This window comes from Diplotaxodon limnothrissa, linkage group LG20, assembly GCF_057381915.1.
Source record: "Diplotaxodon limnothrissa isolate DT_005_m linkage group LG20, D_limnothrissa_male_GT1.1, whole genome shotgun sequence".
Taxonomy (NCBI): Eukaryota; Metazoa; Chordata; class Actinopteri; order Cichliformes; family Cichlidae; genus Diplotaxodon; species Diplotaxodon limnothrissa.
In genome coordinates this window covers 32,441,927-32,460,888 of record NC_140615.1, presented here as the reverse complement: position 1 = coordinate 32,460,888, position 18,962 = coordinate 32,441,927, and the positions used below count along the sequence as shown (strand labels likewise).

At 40.6% G+C, this 18,962-nt stretch overlaps 2 protein-coding genes across 2 annotated transcripts in view; both read left to right on the top strand.

Moving 5' to 3' along the window:
- The first annotated feature begins 8,536 nt into the window (after nucleotides 1-8,536).
- kcng1 (potassium voltage-gated channel, subfamily G, member 1) lies at nucleotides 8,537-12,264 on the top strand. The gene is made up of 2 exons (XM_085344703.1): nucleotides 8,537-9,319; nucleotides 11,485-12,264. The coding sequence occupies exons 1-2, from the start codon at nucleotides 8,537-8,539 to the stop codon at nucleotides 12,262-12,264; spliced, it is 1,563 nt and encodes a 520-aa protein (XP_085200829.1).
- A 3,041-nt stretch (nucleotides 12,265-15,305) lies between these two features.
- src (SRC proto-oncogene, non-receptor tyrosine kinase) overlaps nucleotides 15,306-18,962 on the top strand; it is a 30,581-nt gene continuing 26,924 nt past the window's right edge. The window contains exon 1 of the mRNA XM_085344741.1: nucleotides 15,306-15,660. The gene's annotated coding sequence lies outside the window, so the exon portion shown is untranslated. The remainder of the gene's footprint in view (nucleotides 15,661-18,962) is intronic.

Sequence of the window (18,962 nt, the reverse complement as noted above, 5' to 3'; positions counted from 1 at the left end):
GGGATATCTGTGTGTGCAGGTGACTATTACTGTGCATAATTATTAGGCAACTTAATAAAAAACAAATATATACCCATTTCAATTATTTATTTTTACCAGTGAAACCAATATAACATCTCCACATAACACACAATACTCTGGTTTGCTGCGGTGGATTGGTTCTGTGTAAACTGACGTGCAGTCTGGATTGCAACAGCGCACAGAGATGATAATCATTTAACCTTGTTTGTTTGTTTTGAGAGGAGACATATTTCTTATGCCCCTCAGTATGAGATCGGCATTGTAGAAGGCGAGGTTATTATGAGGATATTATGATTTTTTTGGCCACAGGGATTTCTGGCTCTTTTTCTTTCTAGGAAATGTTGTGAGTGTGTTATTTCCATTCCAGGACTGTATCACAATCTTTAGTTGCCTTCAGTCACCCATCTAACAGCAGCTCTAACAACTCTATTCTGAGACACAATAGCTCACAGGAATTACACCTGACGCTTTTCCTTCCAATATGTCTTTTTGAATAAAACATACTGAGCACAACCATAAAATAATAGTACTTTTTACACACTGCAGTCACACACCGCTGACTGAGGAACAAAATTGGACTCTTACATACAAAAAAATGTGCACATTTATTTTTTTTTTCACCATTATGGGGTCATAACAGAACCGAAGGGGGAATAATATGCTGAGATTGACTTGTCACATGTGGATATATCTTTACTTCTGCAGTTTCCATTTAAGTAGATAAATAAGGGATAATAGGTTTTGTGATCATTCTCAGTGGAGGTACCATATAGCAGAACTAAATAAATCAGAATGGATTGATTTTATGTTGTTTACTCTTTTGGATTTCATTTCCTCAGTCTCTTTGTTTATTATTTTTACAGATTTATTGATGATGTTTGGCTTTCACTTCTGGTGGTTATATGCTGCTAAAACTTGGCATTATCATCCAAAGGCAATTCAAAACAAGTATTTATTTAAGAAAAAAAAATAAAGGAAAATTGCATATATACATTTGCTCCGGTTGCAATGAACATTCTCAGTATGAGCCATGCGTTCCACCTCATCATCATACTTCATGTTAACATTTCCCACCACTTGTCTAAAATTGGACACCCTGGTGAGTGTGAGCCAGCCTACAACCGGCCCTCCCCTCCTCCCTCAGCCAAGTAACCCACTGGACAAATATAAACCTTTGTGTGAGTCTACAATCAAAAGACAGTGATTATTCTCATTTTAAAGGTGAAGGGGAAGTACGGCTCTTTCTAGATGGTGGTTGCCATGGATTTCTCTCAAAAGGTTTTGGTATAATGGCACATCCCACTTCTGATGTCAGCGCTCGAGGAAGGGGAGGAAGAAGGATTCGAGAGAGAAAGCGAGAGTCGAGGGAAAAGGAAAGGGAAGGAGGGAACGAGGGAGGGAGGGCGAGAGGAGGGGAGGCAGCCTGTTGCTCATGATTATCAAATAGCGTTCTCGTACTCCACAAGCCCAGTGCCTTTGCATAGATGGACCAGAGTTGAAGGAGGTAGCAGCAGTGCCTGAAAATACACTTCACATTTTCCCTCATGTACATTCTTCTCATCGCCTTCAGGCTTCTTCAGCAAACTAACAGCTGCAGAGGAACTGATTTGAGAGCGCAGTGAGTATGGATTTTTTTGTTTACATGTTTTTAAACTTAATGCTTGTTGTATAGAAAAAAACAAACAATACTCCTTAGTTGTAAGTGACACTTTGGGAGTTTTTCTCATTCGTGCGTTCAGTGTTTAAATTCCAAATCATGTATGTAAATAGCTGCTTCCTCAGGCTTGATATTATAACTGTGTGCGCCATGTGCCTACCTGTTAGTGTTTTCGTAGGTCACACTGATGTGCTGTCAGTATTTCTTTTAAAGTAACTTGAAGGGTGCATCAGCAGTGTCAGTTGTAATCAGACTGAGCTAATTAATGGTTTCCTGTGAGGTCCACTTTTCATTGAACGAGGAATTATCTGTCTCGAACAGATGACCGAGACTTGCATGCCCGATGTGCTGCATGTACGCCATGGTAACAAGGGTGCAGCAGCATGACACTGTATGATGTGTAAACATTTACTGAGACAGGGTTCGATGCAGAGACAGATTTTGTCTGGCATGCTCTCTGAGGAGGGACATATATTTGATATATATATACATTATCTTTGCAGTGTCCTTTGAAATGAAAAACACTTTTCAAAATCTAATTTTAAACTGAAAATTGATGCAAGGGAAACTTTTGAACGTGGGAACAACTTCAAGTCCTCAAACAGCGTATCACAGCTTATGTTTCTGTCAGTGAACCCATATGAGATCAGTTCAAACACAGCACATGGTTTCATTCTGAAGATGATTTTAGATAATGGCCCATAATGTGATTAGAGTCCACAATGCAAATCCCTCTTTGGAGACCTTGGAGCAGTGATATATGATATGTAATCCATCATCCTCTCTCCCTCCACCAGGTAATTGTGACTCTAATGAGATGAACTAATGACTTTTCCTATTCTAATAACTAATAGTGGCTCTCTGATTCTACTCCACAAAAAAGATCCATAAAGTAATTATAGTATGCTTCTCAGGTGCTTTTATGTTTAAGGTGCTTGAGAGACATCTCCTGATCTGCTGTTTCCCTGAGCACCAGTGGGTACCCAAAGAAATCTGCAGCCAGGGCTCGGACTCAATACAAATTGGGCGATGGATGTGCTTTGAAAGTGTAAGTAAGAAAAAGTCCTCGTCTTTCCTTCTGAAGTCTTTTATCTGCACAGACTTGGATGTGAATTTAGTCCATCTTCTAAAACCCTTGGCTCTTTCATGTTCTGATTTGACCGTTTAGGTTTTTAACCAGTTCAAGCTGTGGTAAAATGTAAAAATACAACTAACTTAACCAACACACAGATGTGGTGTCCTTTGACAAGAAAGCTTTTATTTTCTACACTCAGCACTGACCATCAAGTGTCTAATTTCCCACTTAAAGGACAACTGTTAGTTTACAGTCCATTTATACCATCTCATCAGCTTATTTTAAGTTGAGTTGAGTTCTTCTTTTTTCCTTGCTGAGCTTTTAAGCGACTGGTGCGAGCACCTTCTGTCACTTCAGCCTGCAGGGACTTGCGCTGCGCCCTAGTGCAGAGGTCTTTTGAAACACTCTGTCCAAAGTGACAGACAGTCGGGTCTTCTCTGCAGTGAGGTTGTGATGCCTGCACACATGCTCGCTGTCTTTTATCTGCTGCTTGTGAAAAACACATTATTTACACAGCCCTGAAAGATTAGGTGGTCGGATGATTGCAGCTCGACAGGAAAAGGGCAGCAAGAGATGAAAAGTGAGTATCGGTTAATGCACGCAAACGATGCAGAGAACTTAATGTTATGCAATCTTTATATAATCAAGTTAGATGAGCACTCGCAAATGGTGAGAGTGTGCAATCATCCACTCAGGAAAATTCCTGAGATGAAAAAGAAAAACACATGCTGTCGTTATACATCGGATGTGAGTGATGGGTGTAATGTTGAGGTGTTTTGTGTGCTGACTAAATATTGTGTGTCACAATTTGTCAGGGATCAGAGGACGGGAAGTGCTGAGGCATGATATGGAGCAGTGAGGTAGAAGCCTAGAGAGTCGGTGGGCCGGCTCAGATCGTGTCTGGGGAATAGAGCCCTTTAAAAAGGAAGGACGGGCAGAGGACAGATTGGAAAATAAACTGTGGACAGAAAATGACAGAGGTGTGATGCTTCTCATTTGCTCTTTGTTACACGACATTTTATTCCAAGCGAGACATGAAGAAGTACTTGAATTGCATTTCAATAATTGACTTTTAAGCTTTTAAAACGACATTTTTATAAAATGAAAGGTGGTTTATTTTACAGATACATTTCATTCTGTTGCTGCTTTTCACTCCAGTTGAATTGAACAGTGAACAGGATGAAAAAGAGTAGCCATTAGTGCTGAGATAGCTCATTACTGAAACATATTATCTGCACAGAATACTTCTGTACCTCAGAAGTAGAGAGCAGCGCACTGTGGTGGACCACAGACAGAGTTGGGGAGACATTTATTGCCCTGGAGCTATACTGTAGCTTCTTCCAGGGTTCTCGGCATGCATTAATACCACCCACATCCAACAAAAAAGAAACACTTTTGTTTACAACTATTCCTGCTTGAATTACTGTAAGGAAAGGTCTTCGGGGTAGGATTGCTTCTGGCATGCCTGACTGTTTCAGTGTTTAACCAGATTTCAGAGAGAGAGAGAGAGAGAGACAGTTGGGTCTTGGCAGCTCTTGCGGTCCATTTCTGGAAACACCATCCTCTTATAGTCCATTAGAGAACAGTGAGCTGTTAAGGGAATAGGAGCAGAAGTGGTTGTTGGGGAGAACAAAAGGAACATTGTGTGGTTTAAATGGTCATTAAGCCTGAGAGGACATGACTGACATGACTTCATTGTCAGGTGACATGCGCTTTTCTGGAACATCTCTATAGAGAGCATTTATTTTACAGCACGTTATTGCTTTAAATATGGTTGAGGGGCTACATGCAAGAAAATAAGACCGAACTCTACACTTTGAACAGCTGCCACTGGAAAGCTTAGAGGTTTCGATTTTCATCAGAAACACTGACAAAAATCCGATACTCATCAAATTACCATGTGTCTGTATTTCACAGAATGAGTCAAGCTGAATTGCAAATCTTTGATTCAGAGACAGATTGGTAAAATCTGTCTTACACAGCACTTCCAGCAATATGGAGATATGCAGCAATAAATAGTCATCGCTAAGTAAACTATTTGTATCTCTTTGCGGGCACAAACACATAGACACTCTTCAGATGTTCATTTTTACTATTAAATTTGAATATGAACCACCCATACTGAACAAAATTCTTTAACACATGCCTCTGCAGGCAGGTAAAAAGAAAATAACAGACAGATCTCAACAGTTACAACACATTTCCTTATTTTTAAAAGCTTATAATTTTTTTAAATTGCTCTTTGATCTTGTGGTCATGATCACTAGTGGGCTCTTTAAAATGATCTCAGTCAATATTGGTGGTATTAAAAGTCTCCAAAGACTCTTGAGGAGGGAACCATGGGAAATGCATGCACAATACTGTCAGGCAACTGAGACTCACAACCCAGTGACTCACCAGGCAATCTGGAGAACATGCCCTGTGGCTTAGCTGTGATAACGCTGGCACAGAAAGAGGCCAGACCTCAGCCGATCTGGTGGGGAGAACAGCCTTCGCTGTCTTTGCAGCGTTTCATCTCTCCTTCTCCTTCTAGACTTTGTCCCCCAGAGGAAACATCAGAGGCGCAACATTGCACGGAAAGGAAAACAAAACAAAACAAGAGTTTAAAAAAATGCTCCTGTGACTGCGGAGATGGAAAAGCACAATCGGTTTAAAGGCAAAGTGAGAAATCAAACAGCCTCAAGGGGTTAAGTGTGATTTAATCTAGTAGGAGAGTGGCGTAGGCTTGTGCACATCCACACCGGCGATGCATTGTAGGCGTATTGATAACCTCCACCGCATGGAGGGAGAGTGTGAGAAGAATCAAAAAGGAGGGATTTTGCCTTTTTTGAAAATTTATTTTCATTCTTGTGTTTGGCTTTTGTTTAATGGTACTACTGTTTATTTTGCAGGCAGCGTTTATATTTAAGAAAAGTGGGAAGCGATTGAATGTGAATCTGCTGATGGCCTGCATGATTTCCCTGACTGCACTGGGGTTTTGTTATGATCTGACCTCAGGGGCATTCCACATGTGACGAGTCCAATAAAGCCAAAAATCTATATTATCAGGAAGTTAATGCAACAAGGCAGAGCACTGGAGGGAAAAGCTTCAGGCGGGTTTGCTCTGATTTCAGGGGTGAAAGATGGTGCTGACTGTAATCAGTGGCTCACACAGGCTGACAATGCAGGTGCCTAATAACCATTCAGTTGACACATTCACATCCCCATTTTAGAATCCTTACTCAGAATTTGGCCAAGCAGCAATCTAGGCACTGACATTTTAATTTCTAACTGGCTAACCTGCCTCCCCCTAAATCACTGTAATTGATTAAATTAGTTTGGACAGAGGCCACAAGGCCGTCACTGCACTGGTGATAAAGTGGTGATAAAGTGGTAAACATTTTCCAGTTCCTTCTCTTTCTTATTGCAATATAGTGCTGCTCCTCTTCTCGTGCTCGTCTCTTGTTCTGCCGAAGAGTCTTTGGTAAATGTGCATAAGCTGGCACTCGGAACAGCCTGCATAACTGTGTGATTGCACGTTAGTACACACACACCTCAACCGACACCTAACTGCGTTTTAAAGCCTCCCGCTCTAAATGTGAGAGGGCCAGAAATAGCACAGACGGATTATTAAGTGTGTTTGAAAACAGCCTCTTCAGTATCTGTAGGATAACAGTTACATCAGTGAATTACTGAGTCAGTACAGCATCACTGGGTGACAAATCTTTATACAAAAATGTGAGGAGTTAAATAGTTGCCCACATAAATGTATACTGTTAAGAGTTTAACATTTAATCATGATCTGTTACCTCAGTCAAAAGAAACTAATGCCTCATTGTTATTTGCCCTCCTTTTCAAATTGAAGTAACAGTACGACTTTGGGGTAAATACATGGAATCAAGTCTTGAAATGGGGACACAGTTAGTCAGGCTCATTCCAAAGTTACATAAATCCACATATTGTCCCCCAAAGCTTAGTTTATTCCACTCAAAACATATGACAAGTTAAACTGTTGTCGCCAAAGCATTGTTTCCCCTTCTTTGTCTCCTCATATTAAGTAAAGTTGAACAGTGCCTCTCTGTCACTCCATAATTAACACAGAAACCTCAGAGTGGTATCAGTTTTGCCATTAAACTGAGGACAAATTCTATTTTAAAACGTATAATACAGTAAATACAATCTCATGTAGCAAAGCAGGGTTGAATTTCTGTTTATGTCCACCAGATATCTTTGCCCCCTAGTGGCCATTCATTGGCTAATACAGCTTACCTCTCCAGCGTTGGGATTTGCATCTTGCGGCTTTATAGCAGGGCGGATTCACCGAGACCAGTGTGTGTGATCGAGCCAGACACTGGAAGGAGATATCTGCAAATATCGTTCAACGACCAGAATACTATTGTTATGTTTGAATGAGTGGAAATAAACAGTATGCAAATTAACCTACAGCAATATGTAAATGTCACCTCAGTTCATTCTCTTGTAAAGTTATGCAATTGACTATACTAAACATTTACCTCAAGGCAGAGCAACAGCAATAAATATTATCATTGTCATCATCATCATACTTTCTTTACTTATTGTTGTTGTAACAATATTCCTTGAGGTTCATGTTTAGTACATTAGATAAGGAAGCAAACAGAAGCAATAATATCAAGTTAAAATAGGTAAATTAGTAAAAAAAGAAAAGAAAAATATTTGCTGTAACATTAAAGTAGTAATAAGGAAAGTAGGAAAACGCTAATAAAATCTAAACTTTTTCCAATGGCGCTGTTCTAAAAGGGACTAGATACTAAACTAGAGTGCACTATGACAAAATAAATGTTGAAAGACATTTTTAAATTAAGGCCTTATAAAACCCAGAAAGACTTTATTTACAAATGCCTACAGCTGCAGATTCCTGTAAACCCTGAGGCACAGTGCTCTGCGGCGCATAGTTAATAAAAGCTACTGCTTCATGACTTCAGTGCGGCTCAAACTTCAGCCTGAGGCTCGAACAAGCAGGAAACACCATCCAAGTGCGGAAACGCGCATATTTTAATCTATTTAATCATCACACGTTTAAAAAGAAGAATATTAAGGTTTTATTACAAGTCAGTGTGACATATTTAATGGAAGTAATGTTAATGAAAACAGTCTTCTAGGATTTCACTAATATGTTTACACATATTAATATTATGCTCGGTGGAGTTTCCCCGCTGTAGCTTTACAATAGCTGAAAAGTGTGTTGGTGGTAATGTTTCACGCAGCTTTCTTGCTTTCATTTCTACAGTGAGTGGGCTGTTCTGCAGGCAGAGATTGTTTACATATCACTCTGCTTTTCTTATAATTTCACGTATCCATTTGAATCATAATGCAAACAGTCCGAGTGCCTCCTGCTGCAGTAAAGTGCATTGTGATGGTATTCATTTAGTAAGAGTGTACTGCTCAGTATGTTGGCAGGTGAATTGAAGTACTTCTAACAGTGATATGATGATTTTAACTGACCTGGACACCATGACTTTTTTGTCTCAAGCTTCCTTATAATTGAACCTCATAACTTTGTCTGTTGTTTGCATTTTACTCTTTATCAAATAATAATGGACTTTTCTTTCTCTGCGTGTATTACTAGTCTGTGTAATACTGCTGACTGTACCTTGGTCAGGACTCTGTTGCTAAAGAGATTTTTAAACTTTGCTTTTTAATTAGTTTGGCCGATTGTGTCAAACCTGCACTGGTGCACTAACTTCAGACTCTCTATTGTTTCTGTGAAGGTGACAGTGTGTTGATGGGAGGTTGAGCACAGGGATGTGAGCGGACCGGTAAAGATGACCCTGCTGGCGGGTGACGGCTCTGACTATGACTACAGTGCCCTGAGCTGTGCCTCTGATAACTCCCTCAACCCTCCCCTCCCACAAGAGAAGGAGGCTCACAAGGGAGCCTTCTATAAAAGGGCGCAGCCTGCCCCTGAGCTCAGCACCATCCACGATAACACACTCCTGTCCAGTGCCCGTAAACTCCATGCCATTATCAACGTGGGTGGCCTGCGCTACCAGCTGCCTTGGACCACCTTAGAGGACTTCCCCTTGTCACGTCTGGGCCAGCTGCACCTCTGCAGCAGCTTCGATGAGATTATGCGCATCTGTGATGACTATGATGTCACACACAACGAGTTCTTCTTTGACCGCAGCCCCTGTGCCTTCCGTAACATCCTGACCTTTCTGCGGGCGGGCAAACTGCGGTCCCTCAGGGAGATGTGCGCCCTCTCCTTCAGAGAGGAGCTGCTGTACTGGGGGGTTCCAGAGGAGAGCCTGGAGTGGTGCTGTCGCAGGCGTCTGCTGCAGCGCATGGAGGAGTTTGAAGCCATGGAGAGAGCAGAGGAGGAGGAAGAACTCCTGGAGGATCTGCTGGATTCAGACAGTGGCCACAGGGGACGCGCGGCTGAATCTAGACTCAGTCGGTGCATGGCTAAGCTGAGGGACATGGTGGAGAGGCCTCACTCTGGCCTCCCAGGGAAGATCTTTGCCTGTTTGTCCGTGCTGTTTGTCACCATCACTGCCATCAACTTATCCATCAGCACCATGCCGGCCATGAGGGAGGAGGAGGAGTTGGTAAGTAGAAACGTGGTGTTTGACACAGCACATGAAGATTAAAAATGATATAAAAAAGAAGAGGTTGTAAGGCTACAAAAGCAAAACAAAACGTATGGTTTCTGTGAGGTACAGTTGGGACAACAACAGGTTTTGTCCCAAAGCTTCTGAGGCTCTTACAGCTGATAAATGTGGTTAATATTGTTATGATATCCAATTTTTTCAAAATAGCTGCCCAGAAGACTCAATTTCCAGTGTCTAAAATTAAAGAACTGCTTAGCTATGGTTAAATTAATAATTAACCAATTATCTAAATGAAGACAGAAGAAGCAGAAAAGTAACTTGTGCCTAAATATAGTTCATTTTTGAAGTATTTGTATTAATAAGGAAAAAATGAGAATATCACAAACTTTGCAAATCGAGTCATTTCATTCTAAATTTGACAAACATTTCAAATATAAGAATTCATTTTGAAACCAATATAGTTAAAACAGTTCACCAAAACTTGTACTCTGTTTTAATTTCATTTCTATTTATATATTTTTAATTCATTTTAATGTATTTGTCATTAAAACTGCTTTGCACAGCCACAATACATAAAGAGATGCCACCATACTGACAATGAATATGTGAACCCAGCAGGTTTATGTCGTTTTTTCTATCCATTCTTTTTAAACTGATGTATCCAAAGGGAAAAAAAGAGGTTATGTGCTTTACAAAAACCCCTCAGCCATTAAAGAAAATGCTAATAATGTCACGTCATTTTAAAACCTCATTCCAGTAAGAGAAGGAAGGCTGCTGAGAGAGCCACAATTTTTTCCCCAGATTAGAATAAATGTTTGAAGACGTCTCAGGCTGCTTTCATGAAATGCTTCCATTATTATGTCTGACTTCAATCACAAACATAATTAGCACCCCAGCCTTTTTAGTCAAATCAAAGGAAAATTGAATATCTGAGCCACACACGTAATCTTCTCGCAGAGTAAAGTGCAAACAGGTTGTGAATTAATTAATTGATTTGTCGTGAAAGCTTTTGTGAAAATTAAAAAAGCAGGCTTTTGATAGAAGTGCAGATTGACTGCAAACTCTTTGATTTCCACTGTGGGGGAAAAAGTTTGTGTTGTTTTTTTCTTTCTTTCTGTTTTAAGTTGTTCAGATAATCAAGTGCAGATACAGTAATTGTGGGAAATGGGTGGAGTGCAAAACGTTCGCTCCTGTACAGTGAGACATTAGCTCAGGAGTGAGGGAACTCCAGGCCTCGAGGGCCGGTGTCCTGCAGGTTTTAGATGTGTCCTTGATCCAGCACAGCTGATTTAAATGGTTAAATTACCTCCTCAACATGTCCTGAAGTTCTCCAGAGGCCTGGTAATGAACTAATCAAGTGATTGAGGTGTGTTGAGCCAGGGTGAGATCTAAAACCTGCAGGACACCGGCCCTCGAGGCCTGGAGTTGGCCACCCCTGCATTAGCTGCAGATGAGTTAAACATCACCTCTGTCACACTGTTAAACCAATAACTGCCTAAGAAAACGGGGGAGGGGAAAAAAAGAAAAACAAAATTGAAAAAGGAAATGAAAAGCTGCTTGTTGTCTGATTTAGTCACTGATATATTCATCTGACACCCTTGCACTGTATTCTCACTTGAGAGTCTGAATTCATTTGTTTTTAAAATAAAGTGCCAATGATCTCATTCTAACAGCTCCTCAACAAGACGACAAAGCCTTGCATTAAAAGTACACAAGTGTTTCAGGTTATCTGGAGTTTTCAGGTGGTCAGGCCACTTCCTCCTCTGTGGGAGTATGTTTCATAATAATGATATTATTCCCTGATATGGACTGCATTCAGCGGCTATTGCAGTATGTGCTTTTAAATGCTTTGAACCATATTTCAACCACGCACTGAATCATGAAGAAAAATACACTGCTTCTGGAAGTGTGGCGGTATCGTTTTAGACGCTTTGACCTAAGATTTACTGCCTAATGACATTACTTTTTCCCCCATAACCAAAACTGGTGGTTTGATCTGTAATGAGCAATTATTTTTATTTTTTCATTGTCTTGGCTGCCGTGCTGAGGGCTGCAGAGTCCTACCACTGTTTAGCGTTTGAATTTCACACTGAGGTGGCTCCCTCTAGTGATTCGACCTCATCTACATGCTGGTGACCACATTTTGTTTCTTTCCTAAACAGGGGACCTGTTCCCAGATGTGCTATAATATCTTCATTGTGGAGACTGTGTGTGTAGCCTGGTTCTCCCTGGAGTTCACCCTGCGCTTCATCCAAGATCGCAGCAAGCTGACCTTCCTCAGACAGCCCCTGAACCTGATTGATGTGGTAGCAATCCTGCCGTACTACATTACACTAGTGGTGGACAGCACTTCCAAAGGAGAGAAGAGGCTGGGCTCAGGCAACACCTACTTGGACAAAGTGGGCTTGGTGCTGCGTGTGCTGAGGGCCCTGCGTATCCTCTACGTGATGCGGTTAGCTCGCCATTCCCTGGGCCTGCAAACTCTAGGCCTGACAGCACGCCGCTGCACACGGGAGTTTGGACTGCTACTCCTTTTCCTGTGTGTGGCGATCGCACTATACTCCCCCCTGCTGTACTTGATTGAGAATGAAATGGCCACCACACAGGAATTCACAAGCATCCCTGCTACCTACTGGTGGGCTGTCATCACCATGACAACAGTGGGCTATGGGGATATGGTGCCAAGGAGCATCCCGGGTCAGGTGGTGGCTCTGAGCAGCATCCTAAGTGGCATCCTCCTCATGGCCTTTCCCGTCACCTCCATCTTCCACACATTCTCACGCTCCTACGTGGAGCTGAAGCAGGAGCAGCAGAGGCTCCTGCAGAGGAGGACACACTTTCTACTGCGGAGCCGCATGGCCGGGCTAGGCAGCAACCTGTCCTTAGAGAGCGACATGCTCTTTCCTATTGGGTCGTCTGACATGAGAGAAATGGATGACTGAGACTGCAGGACAACTGAGGACATGAGAGAGTGGGTCTAGAATAGAAACCAAGGATGAAGGAGGTAACGCATGGGATTGAATGTGTAACTAAGACAGGAAGAGAGGCTGACATTCGATGGATTGGCTGGTTGAAAGGGGCGTCAAAAAGTGAGACACAGCAGCTTGATTTGTAGCAGTGTACACTTAAAGAAAATGATGAAGAGATGAGAGAGAAATAAGAACAGCAAAAAAGGATCTCTTTATTAAGCGCATATAAGAGCAAACATAAGTCCAGCTGACAAAAAAGACAAAATACGCATAAACCTCGAGCTTACCGGTGACCTGTAGTGTTAAAACAGTCATATTCTAAAACGTGTTTATGAACAGAAGACATGCCTGAAGAGCACAGTCACAGCTTCACATCATTCAACAACATTGTGATGTTTTTTTTAATCTCTGGTTTCAGTGGATTTGGTGATGTTGTGTGCTCTCAGGACAGTGCCAGTTAACTGAAGATGCTGTTTGCTTTTGTTAAGTCCCAAAGATATAAATTCCTTCCCAACTACAATGTGACCCTTGATCAACTCATTATTTTCTAACTGCTTTGAAAACATTGAAACTTATGTTGGGGTTCCTTAATAATACTGTGGCACAGCCAGCATCTACACATTACTTATGATGTCCTAACTGTCCTTCTTCTACACTTTGGGGTTCATATGCAATTTTTGAACAAGTTCTGGAAACAGCATTATTGTGCTTGTAATTACTGCATTTGCTGTGCATAGCTGTTTATAAACTATATCTCACTTTAAATTGGATTTGAGTGGAATCTCTCCTTTTTTCTGTTGATGATTCATTGATGCCTCTTGTTTTAACTTCAACTTTTCACTGTAGAAACAGGGAAAGGAAACTGTTTTACTAAACTGATGCCTAAAGACATCATCCATGGGAACCAGACTCTCTTGGTGAGCTTCTCTTTCCAGACTGTATCAGTTATATTGTTATAAATTGATATTTCATTCTCATCTATTCGGTTACTGATGGTTTACACCAGTGGTTTTCAAACTGTGGGCCATAGGCAGTTTCACTGCAGGTGGCATGTGGACGATTAGGGTAAATATATGCAATGACAGCATTGAAAATATTGTGATGCTAAATTTATTATTTATTTAGTATTGACTCTCCAATAATACATACAGGAAAAAAAAACCAACAATCAAATGACCCCCTCTGAGCAAGCACTTTGGCGACAGTGGGAAAGATTCCCTTTTAACAGGAAGAAACCTCCGGCAGAACCAGGCTTAGGGAGGGGCGGGGCCATCTGCTGCGATCGGTTGGGGTGAGAGAAGGAAGACAGGATAAAAGACATGCTGTGGAAAAGAAACATAGATTAATGACAAGTATAATTCAATGCAGAGAGATCTATTGACTCATAGTGTGTGAGAAAGGTGACTGAAGAAGAAATACTCAGTGCATCATGGGAATCCCCCAGCTGTCTACACCTATTGCAGAATAACTAAGGGAGGATTCAGGGTCACCTGATCCAGCCCTAACTATATGCTTTAGCAAAAAGAAACGTTTTAAGCCTAATGTTAAAAGTAGAGATAGTGTCTGTCTCCTGAAACCAAACTGGAAGCTGGCTCCACAGAAGAGGGGCCTGAAAACGGAAGGCTCTCCCTCCCATTCTACTTTTAAATACTCTTGGAACAAGTCTGCCATGTCAGAGCGAAATGCTCTAATGGGGGTACTGACATAAATGCAGTGATGAAACGCCAAGAGGTACAAGGCAGTGATGGACTGTCTGAAGTATTCTAATTAAGTATTTGTCTGTTATATTTATGCGCTTCCTTTTCACCTAATTAATACAGTAATACCTGTCTCTGCAAATTATACTTCTTGCTACATTATAGCCGTCTTACAGCTAGATACATTCTTTATTAATATTTTTCATACAAAATCTACAGATTACAAAATAGAAGAGAAAAAAGGCAGGGCAGTAGCTGCACACTAACCAAGGGCTGTATTTGGAACACCTATACATCTGGTGCAGTTCGACAACAGTTTGGTTGGTTGCATTCAATGCACTCGATCGCTAAAGTGGTTCTAATAAGGTGTTTAGTACGTGCATAACATAGGTTTAAGTAAATTTACCTCGACATCACTCATCTAAAATGCTGGCAAAAAGCCATACATGTCATGCATGCAAGTTTTTAAATTGCCAACTCGCTACATGTGCAGGAAAGGAGGAAAATCATAAACGGTTTCCTTCCCTCTCCGTATAAGAAGAAAGATTACAGGATACTTCTGGGACAAGCCAGCATGTTTGCTTGTATGCGTTTTATTTTTTTAATCGTAGGGGCATTGTTAGTACTTGTAGGTAAACTGAAGTACTTCTTTCCTCAGAGTTTAATGTGTAAAGTTGACAGAAGCCTCCAATTCTGCAGCAGCTGCTTCGATTTAGAAATGCTGCTTCATGGCCAGCAGGTGGCAGCATTGTGTCATCAAATAGAAACATCACAAGCAAGCCTGATCTTTGATTTTTCACGCTAACAAAGAGAATAATCAAAATCGAAAATTAGACTACCTCGCATTCTAGTTCAGTGATATTAGGGATTATTTCATGATGTCAGATTAAAAAAAAATTCAAACAATTTTTAAGGATCTAAATTTATATTATAGTTAAAATATCTCCATGTTTTTAGGTCAGCCTTTGAAACTTTACATGGAAAATTCAGCAGTATTTGTGTGCAGGGTATGATTTAATGGTGTGAAGTTGGCTCACATCACAAAACGTAACATGTGTCATAGGCTAAACTAAACAGTCTCAACCGCCAAGAGCAGGACGAGTAATTGTACAACGAACCGCGTTTGAACCTGCACTACTCAGGTGAGGTGGGGCTTCTATGACATGCCATTCACGCCAATCGGGCAAATCCACAGTGCAAAAACCCTCCCACCAATCAGAGCTTTCACGATGCGGTGAAGTCTCCTCCCTTTCTTGCCTCAAGCACATCCCAGTGTTTTGGTCATGATTTGGTGTTTTTGCTCAGCCTTGTCGCAAACCGGGGGTTTCTGTTACGCGCAAAGCTCGGAGTTTTTAATCAGGGACGTTCCGGTGCTTTTCTTCATTTAGACCGTGTCAGTGAAAAATGTTTCCACAGCTTCAAAGGCTTTCCCCGTCATGACTTCACCGGGCGCTCCCTCCAGTTGAATGGGATCCCTCCTCATCGCCTCTGTGTCACTCGCTTTGGCACCGACTCTCTCTTCAGCTGCCCGTCTTCTCCAAAGCCCCAGTTTTAGGAATCAGTGAAGCTTTTTAGTGTATATCATCAGTTCATTAATGCTTTGATGCCAAATCCTCCGGTCTGATCGACAGAAGAGCGACGCCGTTAAATCTCCGGTAGCCTGCGCTTCACGGTGAGTAAAGCCAACTTGTTGTTTTAGTCGCTTGACAGGCGGACAGACAGGGATTAATAAAAAATGAATGAGCAGTTGGAGCTCAGCCGTGCATCAAATAAGTACAGACAAAGCTTCACTCTTTGGGGCATTAAAACAAACAAACATCTCTAATCTAAATTTACACTCAGCATCTTATTCAGCGTATATTTTTGTAAACAAGTGCTCCTGTTAATGGTGACCAGCAGCTGGTAGTTTTCGCACCTTGTAATAAATTAAACCACGTTGCATCCACAGCAGTCTGAAAGTTTATCATCACAGTTTTTCTTGAATAACTAAACTACACGAGGTGTGAGGAGTCTCTCCTCTGCTGTACGTGGCTTCAGGAAATAATCACACCACACCTTTTAGTTGCACATCCTTGATTTTAGGGCCATGGGAGTTTACACAAGTGAAACTTTCTGTCTTTTGCTCCAGTTGATTTATTTATATGAAAGCTGAAATGAGTTTAGATTCATTACATATATGTGTGTATGTATGTATAGTAGGATTTTGCTTGTTCACTCGTCATGACACATATTTTCCCTCTCAAATTCCCCCACACAGTTTAAAGACATGACTGTCATATGCTTAGGATTAGTCTCTCCCACTCAACATGACTCAAAAGGTCTAAATATTGACTCTGTTGTGGTGTAGTAGCTAATAACTGAAAAACTAGGTGTGCATATTTCAAAGTTATTGTACAATCTGTAACATAACGTTGAAAGCCATGCCCCTGAGAAGTTGTAGTTTCAGTCCATAATGTTTAACATTGTGATTAGTCATTGGCTTGCATTTAGTGTACACATCAGTCCCGACTCTCGGCCAATGGCTAGGATCTGCTAACCTAGCCTTTGTGTCAAAAATTAAAACCGATTTAGTGTCTAGACGAGATTTTCTTGCAGACACTTAAATATTGGTCTCTCAGTTCCTGCAAGACGTCACCGTGCGGCATATGTGTTATCATGGCTGTTGAGATATGACAGCTGGCACAGCCCTTGTGCTCTCCACACACACACAGTTAAACCTGCTGTACCACTATTGCAGTGTGTTGTCGCAGCTTTTTGGTCTGCCTAAGATCGCAATATTGTATATAAACATTCAGCTTATTTTCTTTCTCTCACTCTAATCCTTTCTGAAACCTCAAACATTTCTCGGGAGACATATTTCAGTGACATGCGTGGAGGTTTAATGATAATAAAATTGCTGTTACATTTGATTATCAGTAGTGCATTAGACTAATCCTCTACAGATTTTCTAGTGTTTTTTTCCCTCCCATGTCTGTGTGTGTGTGTGTCTATGTGCGTGAATGTTTAGTCTTTTCCTGAAAGCATTAAAATGCTTGGCAGCAGGCAGAAAGAACATATTATTTCCCATGTGTTCAATATAAGTTGATCCAGCAACACGCAAGCTGATGCTCGAGATGAAGCAGGGCATGCTTGATCATTTCTGTTAACCACTATCTTCTCTCCTCATAAGTGTTTTCAGCTAATGTAAATACGGGTCAGATGTTGCCATTTTCACTATTATTAGCATGCTTCCTGCAACCAGTGAGTGAGAAGTGTTTCTCAAAGTGGTACGAGATGGTCCATTGTGATTTCTAACTGCCAGATTTCAGGCTCTGCAGAGGGGACCTAATGCTCCTTGGAATCCCATGAATGTCTTCAGTGAAAGCCATAGATGTTTATGTCAACTCCAATGAGACTAGTGGAAACTGGCTCTTGAGGCTGAAATTCCTGCTAATTGGCAACGTGGATGTGGACTGGCCGCTTTGTTCCCTCTTATACTGGAGTGGTTTGTCTGTCAGGGTGATGCACTGCGCCTGGCATCAATGAACTGCTTGTTTCCGCAGCTATCCAGACTGGGAGAATCAGCGTCTTTAAGACAAGTTGCTTCCACTTTCAAAAATGCCTTTGTGCACCTATTCATAGAGAAGGAAGGAAAGCGATTTGGGGTGGTCTGCAGAGAGAAACTGTTTCTCAGGAGTTTCAGCTAAGCGTTTTGTTAGTGATGTGTGTATTTGTCTCTGCCTTTAACTGCACTGAAGCAAAGTGAGCAGTGGCAGTAAACAGCTTTCACTCTAGCTGGCAGTTTGCTGAGTTCATCATTTGATCTAGCTCATGTCCCACTTTCCTTTAGGTCAGATGAGGATTAATTGGCAGTGAGCTCTGAGGACATATTGTAATTAGATTTTTTAAAGGATTTGCCTTTTGTGTATATTTATTGGTGTAGCTACATTAAAGCCATATAATTCTAATGTTAAATATCAAAACATAATTGCACACACAGAGCTTAAGCACAAAGTTGTTATATATTATAAATAAACTGATGTCAATATTGGCATTTATATCAGTTCTTCCCACACATCGGCTTAATCATTAGGCGGGTCGCCAGAGAATATTTTAGTGCTGATTTTTAAATTTTTGTTTACTGTTTTGATCTATCTAACAGAATTGGACCAACCAAACTCATTTTACCAGTGGACAATCTTGATTTTTATTTCTAAAGCGCAGTCATCGCAAACCAATCGAGAGTTATTAGCAGTAATAATAATAATAATAATAATATGAATTGTGTAAATCTTTATGTTGTGCAATTTTTGAAGCCTTAAAAACATTTTATAAAACATATTGCAGAAAAAGATGCTCATGTGGCCAAGCAGGGACCACAGAGCATAATTATTAAATATGTCTGTGTAAGTTCTCAGTCATCCAGGTCATGATAGGAACTTGGAAAGAAAGCGAATTATCAAGAAACATAATAAATAATTAATAAATGAATAATTTACCCTTTCCAATAAGACTATAAATTACATACAGTGCTTAATAAATTTATTAGTCCAAGGGAAAGCGTTTTAATCTAAATGATATTTTGTAATACTAAAATATAATATAGTTATTGTTGTATGAAATAAATTTTCAATTTTAAGGTTTTACCAAAAAACAAACAAACAGTAAAGCACCTCTTTTATATTAAGATACCAAACTGTATTTTAATTTTCTTTGTTACTATATATTTTTTCTTCTTTCTTTCCAATTACAAGTTTCAAAATGTGAAAGCAAAAGTACCATAGAAAGCCATATTACTGTTATGTTCAACTGCTTTCTCAATTAAAGAAAAAAAAATACCATATTGCAGTTGTTTACTTGCATTCCTGAACAGGAAAATGTGTTATAGTGGTTGAGCGATTGATTAATTTCAGCCGGCTCAAAATGGTTATAAAGCATGAATTCAGTTGGTGACTTGCCTAATAAATAACTAATTTTTAGCTTTAAACAAGTTTT